The following is a 15,156-nucleotide window of genomic DNA, read 5'->3' as shown; positions in this document are numbered from 1 at the left end:
CATCCAGCTTTGGTTTGTTCTAATTCTTCCTCACCCCCTCCTCCTCTTCTTCTCTTTCCTCTTTCTTCCTCCTCTCCCCTCTCCCTCCCCCTCCCCCCCCTCCTCCCCCTCCTCCCCCCCTCCTCCCCCCCCCCCCCTCCCCCCTCCCCCTCCCCCCTCCCCCCTCCCCCCCCCCCTCCCCCCCCCCCTCCCCCCTCCCCCCCCCCCCCCCCCCCCCCCCCCCCCTCCCCCCCTCCCCTCCCCCCCCCCCCCTCCCCCTCCCTCCCCTCTCCCTCCCTTCCCCTCCTCTCCCCTCCTCTCCCCTTCCCCCTCCCCCCCTCCTCCCCCTCTCCTCTCCCCCTCCCCCTCCCCTCTCCCCCCTCCCCTCCCCCCCTCCCTCCTCCTCCTCCTCCTCCTCCTCCTCCTCCTCCCCTCCTCCTCCTCCTTTTCTTGTGGTCCCTGTCCAGTCCAGTTGGGGTTGCCCAGCTAGTCTTGGCATTGGGGACCACTCTGAGTGTGATCAGCCTATCAGGATCAGAGCATTAAAACAAAAGACAAAACCAGCTGCCCCTCTCTCTCTTAGCAGCCACCACATGTCGGCCTCACACATCAATCCTGCCGTCGTCTGACTGGCTGGAGCTGGCACAGGTCTTATGCGTGCTGTGCTATCTTAAGTCTCAGTGTCTGTTTTTGCAGGGCAGCGTGGAGACGCTTTGCTTGATTCTATGGCTTTAAGGCTTAAACTTGCCTGGTTTACTTTTTAATTGTTTTGTGTCAGTCACAGGGTTGAGATGTTACCTGAGGTAAATGGCAATTAAAAAAAAGAAAAGGGAAACCAGCGTCGAGTTCAGTCAGTACATGTATCCCATGCATGAAGCCTTGGGTTCCATGCCCAGCTCTGCACCATCCAGTGGTGATGTCTTCCTGCAGTCCAGCATTTGGGAGGCAAAGGCAGAGGACCAGAAGCTCAAGGTTATCCTCAGCTACATAGTGAGCTTGAGATCCCACCCCGCCCCCACCCCAGCCACAGATCTCTGAGATCCACCCCCACCCCATGCCCAACAACCATGATTTAATACTGGGTTTATACGGTCATTTTGAGTTAATTTTCTTACATCTTTTTTTCATCTACATATGCACTTGATCCTAGTCAAAAGGAAGTGATCTATGATAGTCAAAAGGATAGTAATCACTATGAGAAGTGATCTGCCCATATCTTGAAATTGGAAATACATATATTTATCACTAAAAGAATTTTTAAATGTATATTTGTTTTATGGGTTGATTTTGTTGTTATTGTTGCTTGAGACAACTGTGCTGCTGCCTCTTGAGGACTGGGATTAAAGGTGTGCACCATCACACCCATTTCACACCATCACACCCATTTCACACCATCACACCCATTTCACACCATCACACCCATTTCACACCATCACACCCATTACACACCATCACACCATTACACACCATCACACCCATTTCACACCATCACACCCATTACACACCATCACACCCATTACACACCATCACACCCATTTCACATCATCACACCCATTTCACACCATCACACCCATTTTTGTTTTTTTATTGATGTTGTTTGTTTTTTGTTTCCTTTGTTGAGACAAAGTTTGGATTGGAATTGAACTCACCGTGTAGCACAGGCTGGCTTTGAACTCCTGACCCTCCAACCTCAGTCCCTCAAGTACTAAGAATTGAGACATACAGCACCACATCCAGAAGTACATTATATACAGGTTTAAGTTTCTAATCTAAAATGTTAAAATTTGATGTCATGGATTTTGATGGTTCAACATCCGAGAACCTAGGTGGTTTGAAGAGGCATCTTTAATATAAGAACATGTATCGACGTCTGCAGAGGACGCTGCCTGCACGGAAGGAAATGCCTTGCCTTGTTACTTTTGGAAGTTAAAGTGATCTGAGGAGGGATTGGGGTTACTGGGTTTCTTCCCCTGGCTTTCCCAGCAGATGTGGCTCTAAGCTGGCGGTGTTCGGCACATTGAGCCAGATTCTAACCCTCATGGCGAAGATGCAGATCTGCCAGCAACTCTTTCTTACTAGTAAATTAGGAACATTCTCACCTCATGATTGGAAACCGAGCAGCTCAGTTCAGCCAGAAACATGCTGGAAATTGGGGCAGGAGAGATGGCTCAGCAGTTAAGAGCATGGGCCGCTCATCCAGAACACAAGGGTTCAATTCCCAGCACCCACATGGTAGCTCACAACCGTCTGTTCTCCAGTTCCAGGGGATCTGATGCCCTCTTCTGGGCACCTGCACTTAAGCGTATAAACGCGCGCACGTGCACACACACACTGCACAAACACACACATACACATAGATGAAAGTAAAATAAATCCTAAAAGTTTTGAACATTGTTTTCAATTTTTCTTTGTTTGCTTTTTCAAATTTTGCTTTACAATCTCCTTACTTGTAATTTTAGGTTAGTTTTCTAAGGCAGTAAGCAGTGATAATCAATTAGAATAGAAATAAACCAATAAATAGAAAAATAAATTTCTCAGACCACTACTGAACCATAACTTTATATTGTGTCTAGGCTAGAAGTCAGTTGATAGTGGCTATGGAGATCGTCCCACTCTGTCCCCAGAGGGCACGTGTGTGTGTGTGTGTGTTTGTGTGTAGGGTTGGAGATGTGGCTCAGTTGGTAGAGCTCCTGCCCAGGATGCTCAAATCTCTGAGTTTGATTCCCAGCACTGCATAGAACCAGACATGGTGACACGCACAGAAAACACCAGCACTTGCTTGTAGGTCTAGCACCTGGGAGGTGGAAGCAGGAGAATTACCTTGAGCTACGTACTGACTTGGAGGCCAGCCTGAGCTACGTGAGATCCTCCCTCACACATGCATAGAAGTGAATGAGAAGGCTCGCTGGCTACCCAGTACTGTAGATTGAAGGTGAATCACCTCACCTCTGTGGTCTCCTACCACCATACCTCCTCTGATGTGCTTCTCAGGTGACATTCTCAACGCTCTGGCAAACGTGTCCGGCCGGAAGCACCCATCCACGGTCCAGGGGAAGCAGCTGAAGATGTGTCTCCCCATGATGCCTGTAGTGCTCCACCTGGTCATGTCTCAGGTAACACATGCCACCCCCAGGCCTGTCCCCTAGAGCGGAGCCACCCCCACTGAGACCAGACCCTTCTGTCTGTTTGTCTGGGACTGGCTTTGGAGATCTGATCTGTGGAAAATCTTGTCTCCCAGGTGTTTCGACCTCAAGTTGTGACAGAAGAGTTTCTCTTCAGCTATGGAACTATTCTTGTGAGTAGCAAGGAATCATGTCTGGCTAACACTACTGCCACTGCTGCTGGCTGCGGCATGGGTGTGAGAAGGGAGGAGTTAAAAGGCTTGGTGGCATTTGTTTGTAGGAAAGTGACCTTTTTATATTTTTATCTGTTCTCTGTAATAAAATTTGACATTTGGGAAAAATACATTCTCTCCTGATAATGTACTTGGTTCAGAGACAGCCCCTAATAGGGCAAAAAGCACACATAAATACTCAGTAGATACTGAGTCAAGCATTTGAACAAACATGGCGGGAGTGGGGGGCTAAGAATGCCGTGTTGCCAACCGGCTCACTGCCAGCCATGTACCCGTCTCTCTAGGATGACAGTTTACCAAGTTAGACTCAGTTGTGCTCCGTTTTTTTTTTTTTTCCCCCTGGACGGTGTCACGGAGGCACAGGCAAGGCACAGTGGCATTTCAGCACCGGTTTTGTTTTGGGGAGGGTGGGGGAAAAGGGTTGCTGCTCATGAGTGAGGTTGTTTTCTAGAATGTTCTTCCTAGAGCAGAGAGTGATGTTTCTAGGACACACATTGAAGAGAGGTGTCTGAGGTCAAAGTGTTGGGGCTCAGTTTCAGCTTTGTCCTCATGGTATGAACCCTTAAGTCTAGGAAGTTTGTGCAATGGGTTGTGCACTCTCCTGCATCTGTAATCACCACCCCGGTTATCCACCGTCACCTATAACTTGCTCTTTTTCTGTCTCCTACCGAGCCCAAGTGCTGTAAGGACACCACATACATGCCAGGGTCTAGAACAGTCTTGGCTCCTGGAACCTGCCATGGAGTGCTTCACACAGCATTGCATGGACAGGTGTGGCCTGTGTTTCTGTGTGTTCTTTTCCCTCTGCCCCAGTTCCATCCCCCTCCTTCCCTCCCTCCCCCACCTATTTTCCTGCCTGGACTTTTCTCTGCTTGCAGTGAGCACGCTTAACAGTTTCAACAACCAGGGAAGTCGGTGTGGACTTTCAGGAGGGAAGTGTTTACGCCTATTTCAGGGACAGCACCACATGGGCTCAGAGACAAGGATAGAGGCCACACAGAGGAAGGGCCTCTTTCTTCCCCAGGAACAGGTGTGCTCACTGCTGGTCTTCTGGTGTTTGTTGAGAATTAAAACCAACCTGCCTGGTTCACTTCTGGGTCTTGGTTCTCAGTAGGGAGTTTAGATGAATAAAATGGCCAATATCTTATTTTGAGGCTGGCAAGATGGCTTCAGTGGTTAGAGGAGCTTGTAGCCAGGCTTGATGACCTGAGTCTAAGCCCTGGACCCATACAATAGAAGGAGAAGCCTGACTCTTGAAAGTTGTCCAAGGACACACACACACACACACACACACACACACACACACACACACACACGCAGGGATGAGATGGTCCTTGGGCTAGCTTCCTAGTTGAGGCAGTGTTCGCAGTGTGCATCATGGCTGCTCTAGAGCACCTTGATGACTTTCTCACTGTATTGTTTGTACCTCCTTGGCATTGAATGACCCTGGAAAGCACAGGTCACTGCTAATCCACAACCTGGTTCAGTTATCTGTGCATTTGTCGTGAGCTGTTGAATCAGATGTTGCTTCTATGAGTTAAGTCTTCCTGGAAATTAGCAAAAATACTCTTCCAGTTCCTGTGTCCTTCTGATGTCAACTGAGGGAACCAGCCAGCCTCATACCTTCCAGCCCCTGGAAATGGAAAGTGGAGGCCGGCATCTGAAGCTTTGAAAACATTTGTCTTCACTTTGGTTAGCAAAGGTTTGCTGAACGTCCCTGAAGTCTGCGGAGCTCATGTGGAAGAATGTCAAACATACATGCAGCAGTGTGTGCAAGTACATACATGCCTGCCAATGCGTCTGCTTTCCTGGCATGTGTGGGCTGGAAGTTGACCTTGGATCTCTTCTCCACTTAGTCCTGTGAGACAGGGTCTATTCCAGAACACCCTGAGTTTGCTGCTTGGCCGTGAGTGTCTAGGTCTCCCGGTCTCCAACCTGCAGTCTTTCACAGTAAGCTCCAGGTGTCAGCTTCACAGCCCAGCTCCACAGGGGAGAGGGAATCTCAGCTGACAAACTGCCAGGGACAGATTGGACTGGGCACATCTGTAAGGTGTTTGATTAATTGCCAGTGATGGAGGAGGGCCCAGCCCACTGTGGGTGGGGCAATCCCTGGGCAGGTGCGCTTGTTGGATAAGTGAGTTAGTTGAGCAAGTCAGAGGAAGCAAGCCAGTCAGCAGTGTTTCTCCATGGCTACTGCCTCAAGCTCCTGCCCTGTTGTCTCCACTCAGTAATGGACTGTGACCTGTAAGCTAAAGCAAGCCCTTTCCTCCACACTTTGTTGTTGGTCAGGGTGTTTATCCCAGCAACAGAAAGGACACCATTGTTGTGGGGTTACAGGGGCGCATAGCCACTGCTGTGTGCAGCTTTGGGTAGGTGCTGGGCACTGAACTTGGGTCCTTGTGCCTGTTCAGCAGGCACTTGTCCCACTGAGCTGTCTTCCTAACTTGTTTTGTGAAGGAAGCTTTACTTGGTCCATCTGGAGCTCAACGTTCTTGTCAGTATTTTCTAGATGTGTTCAAGGAGTCTCCACCACACCGGCTCACTATAGTTTAGCTTTTAAAAACTGTGCCTAGATCCCAGTATTCAGTTCCGGTTGTATCCAGGAACAGCATATGCCAGAACTTGTTGGCTTTGGGTAGGGTGGGTGTGACGAGAGGTCCAGAGCTGCTGTGTCTTCAATTATCGAAAGGGTACTTAAAGAGGGGACCCGTGTGTCTCCAGTGGCACCAGGCCTCAGTTTGCTGTGTCATGGGAGGGACATTGCCACCCTCATCAGAGCAGCTGTGACAGCTTGAGGGTTTCCCTTCCAGCTGTATGCAATTCTGCTTCAGTTGCACTGGGTCATGTGGTCTGAGGAGGCTCTAAAGCAGTGTTTCTTAACCTGTGGGCCACAGGGGTTCCCTATCAGGTTCATAACAGTAGCAACATTACAGTTACAAAGTAGCACCGGAATAATTTCATGTCTTGTCACCACACCACGAGGAACTGTGTGAAGGGTGGCAGCATTCGGGAGATTGAGAACCACTGCTCTAGAGTGTATAGAGAATGGATGGCGACTGAGGGAGTGTGGTGAGACGTCATCTGTGCAGCTGAGGGACCGCGGCATCCTCGCTGGCAGGTACATAGCTTCTGTCACCCTCAGCTCTGCTCTGGAAGTAAACCCAACAAACCCAGAGGTTGGGTAAGCTGGACAGGGCTGGAGCGGTTGCTTGGCTCCTGTCCTTTATGGTAGAATGGTCTAGATAACTACATATGGGATATGAGCATAGGCATTGGCTTCAGAAACACTTCCCCCAATTAAATGAAACTTGGGTCTTAAGGAAGACTGCTGTTTGGCCATGACTGAGCAGGTCACTGTTAAGCCATCTTGGGCTTTCATAGGCTCCACTGACAGGGATTAGCCAACTGCTAATTGTTCCACTCCTACAGATCTTCAATTTTTGAAGCTCCCATTGAACTGGGCCAGAAAACAGGAAGGAAAGATGAAAGGGAAGTGAGTGGGTGGACTCCTGATGGGCACAACTTGTATTTCCTGGGTCCTTCCTTGAGGTTCTTGGTTGATGAGCCCAGGATGGGGACTTGACAGTGCACAGGTTCTCCTGACCCTGCTGGTTTATTAAAGTGCAGACTGACAGACTAGACACTCCCCACCTATGCACAGCTTTCTGATAAGCGAGTGCTGACCTCTTGATGGCTCTTGGTTTGTGTTGTGGAGAAAGCGGGGATGGTTTCCTGCTAGGCTGCAGAGCAAATGACCAATTGCTTACTTGTAGCCATACGAATGTGCTGGTGAGGAGTTTCTGTCGTTGCAGTGGGGGCAAGCACCCATTCCCATCTTGCTGTGGGGTCTGTTCTGCCTCCTGGAAGGAGATCCGAGAACACCAAAGTGCCCCTTGTATAGGAAGCCTCTTTACCTACTGGACTGTCTCTCCGGCCCTGACGTGGCTGTTTTCTGCCCCTCAGCCTTCAGCTGGCCTGGCCGTGGGGCCTGTGTGTGCTGTTGTCCGCTCCCCTGCAGAGACTCCGGCTTTGCAGTCCATGCTGCCTGTGGCCACCTGGAGGTGCTCTGGGATACCAGGCAAAAGAAAGGAGAAGGGACAACATGGGCTTGGGGAAGCCCAGCTACCTACTGGCGGAGAGGTTGCTTCCCTAAGCACTTCCATGGCTAAATATTGTCTCATTTGTAGACCTGCGTAGTTTGGTAGAATTTTAGTAAAAGATACAACTTAGGGGCTGAAGAGATTGCTCAGAGCTTGGGAGCACTGGCTGCTTCCCTAGAGGGCCTGGGCTTCAAGGTCTTGGCACCCATGTGGCAGCTCAGAGCCATAACCCTCCAGCCTCCGAATCTGATGCTGTCTTCTCGCTGCTGTGGGCTTCGGGTGTGCACATGGTGCACAGGAATATGTGCAGACAAACACCTCTCAGACAGAAAGAAATGAGACTTAAAAGACATAGCTTAAGTTTAGTTTAAATGTTCAGAGATACACGTGTGGGAATATTTTTAAACATCTGGAAAGGTAGATTCAGAGCTGTGATGGTTTCTGTGCTGGGGTGGGGAGTTCACGTGAGGAGCTAAGTTTCGTAGGGGTAGGGCTGTGCACTCCACTCGTAGATGGGAAGTCCTTTCTTCTCCTCAGCGCAGTGCCACAGCCTGCCGTGGGATGCGCTCACACCATGCTATGTGATGCTGTGGGATGGGCTCACAATGTGCACTGCCTTTCTATTTATGGATTTCTTTTTCTTTGCTCCTTCAGGGACAGAGTTTTGGTACATAGCGCAGGTTAGCCTCGAACTCACTGAACAGTCCAGACAGGCCTTGGACTCACACTGATCCTCCTGCTTCAGCCTCTTGATTGCTGGGATTACAGGCACAGGCCACCACATTTGGTTAATCCCATCATGGCAGGCCAAGTTCTGCTCTGGGCTAATGGCTTATATTTAGCTATTTTCAGTTCTGTGGCCCTCATATTTTATTTGCTTCTTATCATGCTTTTCAATGGGGCAAACCCTGGACAACACTCTGTTACCAAGGTGTAACCCCAACTCTGCCGTTTGCTGTGTACAAAGCATTGTATTTGATGATGGTTTGTGAGCTGAAGGCATGTATGGGACTGTGTGCAAAGAACACGGGTGCTTAGCCTGTCACAGTGTGACACAGATCGTCTCGCTGAGCTCACAGTTGGGAACAGCTGTCCTGCTCAGAGCCTCCAGCCGGGGACTGGGAGGGGAGGGATCAGGGGGCTCACACCCAGCTGCTCAGTCTTCCCTCTCACGTGCTGTGGTGTATGGTGTATGTGTATATGTGCCCTGTAGATAGGAGGCTTGGAGGAACTAAACACAGTGCTAACTCCAAAGTCAGGCACTGGGTAGTGAGACCTGCACTGAGGCCTTGACCTCTGCTTCACCTTGACCTTGACCCTGTGTACCTTTGGGATGGCCAAGATCACTGCATTAGGCGTCATTTGGGTTAGCTTCAGGTAGTGATGGGGAAGGTTTACGTATCATCTGGGTGTCTCTCATATGTTTATTTTGAGACAAGGTCTTCACACTGTAGGTAAGGTTGGCCTTGGACTCACTGGGTATCACTGGGTAGCCTAAAACTCAGGGCCACCCCTCTGCCTCAGTCTCCAAGTGTTGGGATGACAGCATAGGCTATCACTGGTTCCCCTTTGTTTTATTTCCACTGAATTACTGCAACATTAAATCCCATTTGTGTATTTCAAAATTATTTTTATCTGTTTATGTGTAGTTTAATTTATGTGGAGTAAAATTTTGAAGATTTATTTTAGGGGCCTGGAGAAAGATGGGTCAGCAGTTAAGGGCACTGTTGCTCTTGCAGAAAACCTGGGTTTAGTTTCCAGCACCCTGTGGTGGCTTCCATCTGTCTTTTACTCTAGTCTAGGGGATACAGAGCCCTCCTCTGGAGTCACTGGGCACTGCAAGCACATGGTCCACATATGAACAAAGCACTCATACATAAAATAAACCTTAAAAAATTATGTGTATGTATATATCTGTGTGGGGTTTGTGCGCATGTGAGTGCAGTACCTGTGGTGTCCAGAAGGAGGTGTCAGAGGTCCTAGAGCTGGAGTTACAGTTGTGAGCCATCTGACTTGGGTGCTAGGAACTGAACTCTTAACCGCTGAGCCAGCTTCCCGTATATATGAGTAGAATATGCATTTAATACATATAATATTTATATCAGCACATTTTAAACTGTGATTACAGTGTTTGTAATATATGTGTTTAGTGTTTTCCATGAATTTAAGAAACAGGGGTGTGGATTCAGACAAAATGCTACACTACCTAAATTTTATTTCCGAGTTATTTTGACCCCCTCCCCCACTCATTGAATACTTGTTCTTTTTCAGAGTCACATTAAGTCAATTGACTTGGGGGAAACGAACATAGATGGAGCCATAGGTGAGCATCCTAGGTCTTTGCGCATGCCATGAAGGGCCTGGGAGGCAGACACATGTGGTGACCACCTCTGTGATCTGTGATCCTAGGCATCGTGGCATCAGAGGAGTTCATCAAGATCACCCTGTCGGCATTTGAAGCAGTGATCCAGTACCCAGTTCTGCTGGCCGACTACCGCGCTACGGTCAGTTTCTAGGGAAGCCCTCTGTCAGTCACTTGATAATCTTGTGCACACGTGTGTCAGTCAGACTGACAGCTGTTCATCCCCGGAGAGACCATTCAAAAGAGCAGGGAGAGCCCTGGAGCTGCTTCCAATTTTGCCTGGGGAGGGGTAGGCCTCTCCGACTATCCCTTTGCTTCCTCGAGGTAGCCGGTAGCACACACTTGTGGAGGTGGCTTTGCAGACTTTAGGGGTCTCCCCCCCCTGCCTCTCTAGTTCTGGGATCTGGGGCTGCATGCCCAAGTGAATCTGTGACTTGTGACTTACCAAGTCCCCTTTTCTGGCTCCTGCTGTGGTCATGCTGCCTGTGCAGCCACTGGTTGTGACTTTGGTTGTTTTTCCTCTGTCGTAAGAAAACATCTTGCAGACATTTGCGTGCATTTTCTTTCCATGTCTACATTACTGCTCTGGTTTCCTGGCCCCTGTAGATGTGCTTGTTTATGTGCATTTCATGCAGATGCATGGCAGCATCAGAAGACAGACATTCGCCTTTCCCTGTGGCATCTGCCGCACTGTGCTCCTGGCTCAGTCGTCCCATGTTCTCTCTGAAGCCTCTGTGTGCACTCCGTTCTCCTCAGATGCCTCATGATGGCCTCTGCTAGGAGCCCCATTTTTTTCAACTGAGACCCTGTCACACCATGCTTCTATGTGCAGGAGACACTGGAGACCATAACTTCTAGGACGTGCTCTCTGTGTTCTAGGAGTGACTAAGTGGCCAGGGCTTGGTGGCAGAGCTGGCATTGCCCTACTTGGAGAGTCGGATGCCTTCATCTGCACAGAGCCATGTACCCATTGGCTCACTAGATGCCTGTCCTGGCAGGAACCAGCGATTCCCAAGGGTCCTGTCTCGGTTGGTTGGTGAATGCCTCCTGCCAGAGTCCATCACATTCTAACGTAGACTTCCATCCAGAAATAGGTCTCGAAGCTCCCCGATGTCTTTTCAGGACTTAATAATACTAGGATTTGGGGGTTCATCCCTCATCACGGTGTGCAGGGATAGGGTGTTCCACGTTCCCATCCACACCTAATAGGAAAGAGCCAGTCAGTCATGGTGCTGGGCCAGCGAGTCCCTGGTCTTTGATTGAGATGTTACTTATTGATCCTCTTGCTTAATGAACAATAACCTCATGGCTAATTTGTTCAGATCCAGTGTTTATAAATATCTGTATTGCATTTAAATAGAAATTTAATTAGTGTGTTTTCTAATCATGAAACACAAGTGTGCTAATTATTGCCACGACAGCCTCAATTATGATAGAAAAGGCATCGTCACAATGTTACTGCTTCATAAAAATGCTCTCTAATGCCGAGGCTCATGGGAAATCTTCTAATTATCTCTTCTTGCGTATGAGTGGAATGCATGAGGAAAAAGACGCACACCCCAGGGAGCCTCGGATTGTCTTAGATTTCAGCACATACCGTGTTCAAGGCTCCTAATCGATACCTGCTCGCATGGAAGCACTAACTGCATTTAACTCTTGGTAAGCACGGAGCCAGCCCAGCTGCTGCTTTGGGGTGTCTAGGCCATTTAGTTCAGTAGGTTCATTGAGGCCAGCTCCACCTGGTATAGGCATCTGTGAGCCACCTTACACTGTGTGGGGAGACCTGACCAAGGAGGGGGTATAAGGCAACATTAAATCTGTGCACAAGTTCACTTTAATTGCCAGCTTGATACAATGTATCGTCACCGTGGAAGGGAGCGAGTCTCCATGGGTAACTGTCTAGATCAAGTTGCTCTTGGGCATGTCTGCAGGGAACTATCTTGATTATGGTAATTGATGGCAGGGGGTTGGTGCATGGGTAGTTGGGACAAGCACAGAGCTAGCCCACTGTGGGTGGCCCCATTCCCTGAGTTTGTGTCCTAGACTGTATAAAAGAAGAGAGAGTGTGTGCTAGCCCAAAACAGCATCAGGTAGAGGGAAATGGTCCCACTGGCCAGGAAGAAAAAGCACTGTTGAGTTTGAACCTGTCAAGTATGCAAAGCCAGGACAGCCAGCCTCTCTAGGGGAGGGAAAGTGTTCCTGCTTCTGGAAGCTTCTGTCAGCATTCAAGAAGTTGGTGCCACATGGGGTGAAGCGCCATCCCTGGTCACACAGATGGGACATTAGGCAAAGATTAAGTGTAACTGGTGTTTTCCTTCCCTTATCTCTCCCCCCTCCTTTCTGGGCTCAGTGACTTTCATAGTAGTAAGGCCTTTCTGTGAATCAGCTCTTTAAAGGAAGGCTGGAGACTGCAGGGTGTACTGTTGATAGGAGATCCTCGGGATGCAGCCGTCCTGAGCAGTCTGCTGGTTTGTACCTGATTGTGTAAGGACATGTTTCTTGAGCGGAGTGTGCAAGGTGTTCATCAGGATGGGGAGTGTCTGCTAGAGGCAGAGGATGTATATGGCTCTGCTTGACCAGGCCCAGAGTTGAGCAGGCATCCTCTCCCTGGGGAAAGATGTTTTAGAAAGGAAGCCTGAAGGGACTGCCCTAAAGTCAGGCCCGCTTGGCCAGGGTGACCTGGATGGGAACCTGGCTGTTGGGAGGAGGTGGGAGGAAGAATCGCGTTTGCTGTCAGAGAGAAGTGAGCAATGCTGTCGTTGTACGCATTTTGAGGTACTTGAGGCTGTTGTTTCTAGGGTGCGGTCATATTGGTGTAGAGCTGTGCAGGACTTACTTTTATTCTCTGCCCTGGGGGAGGCACATTACAGGTGAGATGTGCTGTGGTCAGAGAAACACCTCCAGTGGGTGGTGCATTAGCATTTGAACCACTCAGGTCTGAATGTCACCTTTGGGAGACAGCTTTATCTCACCGATCCTTGGTGAAATCAGTCCTTCTCTAAAATACCTGGATGGATTAGAAGTATTATTTGGTGTCCCACCCTCGCATCCCTGTATGGGAAAGGGCCTGGAGCCTGGTCAACCCTGCAGAGGGGACATAGATTTTCTTCCCCAATGTGATTTCAGACAGAATTCTGCCTGCATTCAGGAGGATGTAATCAACCCTATGCTGTGAGAACCTTGGCTTGGTGTTGCTGATGCCTGTAGATTCCATTTTTAGAGTGTTGCTTTAAACACACAAACTGAAGTGCATGCAGTTTTATGGAAAGGCCTTCATACTGAAACGTCAACTGATAACACGTTTGCCCTGCTGCTGTCTGGGCCCGTGCACTGAGCTCTTTGTTGTAGGAATAGCTTGCTCTGACCTCAGCACCCTTGTGTGCTGTCTGTCCCCCCTCAGCCCTCCTTCAGCTACTGAGGAGGAGGTGGGTGAGTGGGAGCATGAGCTCCAGGGACATGGGGCAGACAGACAGGCCAGCCTGCCCTCAGGATTTGGATCTCCATCTTGCCTGGTGTCTCTAGATGGGTATCACTGCAGGACTGGTTTGATTCTGTCTAGGTCATTGTCAAGTGAGCATAGTCGGCCCTCCCCATCTGCAAATTCAGATCTGTGGCACTAGAAAACAAGGGAGGTTGGCATTAGGCAGAGAATAATCACTAAGTAGCCTGGTCACCACAGGCTCTAACATCTGAAACCCAGTGGCTGGGTCAAACACCCCTACTCCTCCTAGAAACCCTGGCTCTTTATGGCTACGTTTGTGTGTGCACACATCTATAAATGATCACACTTAGCACCAAGTAACTACTGTTTTGATACCAGTGTGACGAGACCCCTGTGGACACTGTCAGCTCATCCATATAATTCATTTTATGTTGTGTAAACACTGTAGCTGATGGTGTCAGCGTAGGAGTCACATGTGTGCCAGTTACACATCCCTCAACCAATCAAGTACAGACAGTAACCCTTGAGACGTCTGTGGGCAGACAGAAGTATCTGTGCAGTTGCTTATTGAGCTGCTGTTGCTTCCCCCTTCTCCCTCCTCCCCACCCTCTTCCTCTTCATCCTCATCTTCTTCTTCCTCCTTTTCCTCCTCCTCCTCCTTGTCTTCCTCTTCCTCCTGATAATAACTCTAGGAATCAAAAACATTTCTTGGCCCTGTGCCCTGAAGACCGTAATCACTTAATATTTTAAATTGTATTTTATGTTTCCTTTTTGCTAGAGTCATTATATATTAAGTCCGTGTTCTGCCAGAACAGAGGTAGTCTTCTTTCCCTTACTTGAAGTTGAAAAACAAAATGTTAATAAAATCTATCAGATGGCTTTCCCACTTTTTGTTTGTTTTGTTTTTTAATTAATTTACTCCTCTCTCCTATAACACATCCTGACCGTGGCCTCCTGACTCTTCTACTTTCTCCAGCCTTAGTGTGAACTGCTGAGTGGACTAATGCTCACATAATACATGTTCGTTTATTTCCTTATTTATGTGTGTAGGCGTGTGCATCCTTGTAAGGGTGTGTGCACTTGAGTGCAGGTGCCCACAGAGGCCAGAAGAGGGTGCTGGATCCTCCGGAGCTTGACTTGTAGGTGGTTGTGTGTCATTGAACATGGTGCTGGGAACTGTACTCTGGTCCTCTGGAGCAGAGTGTGTGCTTAACTGCTGGCCATCTCTTCAGCCCTCTTGTCTTTCTCATTGAGAAGCCTCTGATGAAGACCTCAGTGCTGCTGAGCTAGGCGGGAGGCGTCTTCTCAATGTGCTAGCACTTGGGCTACTTTTTAAATTTTCTCGCTCTGCGGTCCCTCTGCAGAGGCTCCTTCTCATGTTTGAGGGTAGAATTTGTCACTCTGGGACACTGCTGCGATTGCCTCGAGGTAGTGAGGAAAAGCAGCATTAGCTAAAACCAAAATGATGGTAGAGTTGGATTTGGAAGGTCTTTAAATGAGTGTGCAGGTCAGGGCAGGGTCGCACAGCGCCTTCCTTCATGATGCAGACTGTTATGCCGTCTATGTTCTTTTGTGAGTTCACTGCCCCCCCCCCCACACAAAGTACAACTGTGAGATTTCCCCAGTCTAGTCATGTAATCAGTCACAGAGAAGTGGCATCATTGAGTCCTCATGGTGTGGAATTGGCTTTCTAACTTGCTGTATTTATTGAAGTTATTATTAATTTGCTGTGGAATCTGAGTCCCTTCTCTACACTGACTTGCAGGCCTTGGCTGTTTTGTTTGGTTTTAAACTATCTGGGTGTAAGGTGCTCTTTCTTTAAAGTTCTGTGTGCCTGACCTCACTGGGGTTAAGTAATGCTGCGTGTCTGCTGGCTGGGGTACTTCTTCCCTTTGGAGATTGCTCTCGGCCTATCTGC

The 15,156-nt window shown here is 49.0% G+C and overlaps 1 protein-coding gene across 1 annotated transcript in view; it reads left to right on the top strand.

The window, feature by feature from the left end:
* Ulk4 (unc-51 like kinase 4) overlaps positions 1 to 15,156 on the top strand; it is a 287,817-nt gene that overhangs the window by 87,784 nt on the left and 184,877 nt on the right. The window contains exons 24-27 of the mRNA XM_032911193.1: positions 2,971 to 3,092; positions 3,218 to 3,274; positions 9,706 to 9,757; positions 9,844 to 9,938. Of these exons, the coding sequence (XP_032767084.1) occupies positions 2,971 to 3,092; positions 3,218 to 3,274; positions 9,706 to 9,757; positions 9,844 to 9,938 (326 nt within the window). The remainder of the gene's footprint in view (positions 1 to 2,970; positions 3,093 to 3,217; positions 3,275 to 9,705; positions 9,758 to 9,843; positions 9,939 to 15,156) is intronic.

This window comes from Rattus rattus, chromosome 8 (assembly GCF_011064425.1).
Source record: "Rattus rattus isolate New Zealand chromosome 8, Rrattus_CSIRO_v1, whole genome shotgun sequence".
NCBI classification, from domain to species: Eukaryota; Metazoa; Chordata; class Mammalia; order Rodentia; family Muridae; genus Rattus; species Rattus rattus.
This window is presented reverse-complemented; position numbering and strand designations above follow the sequence as displayed.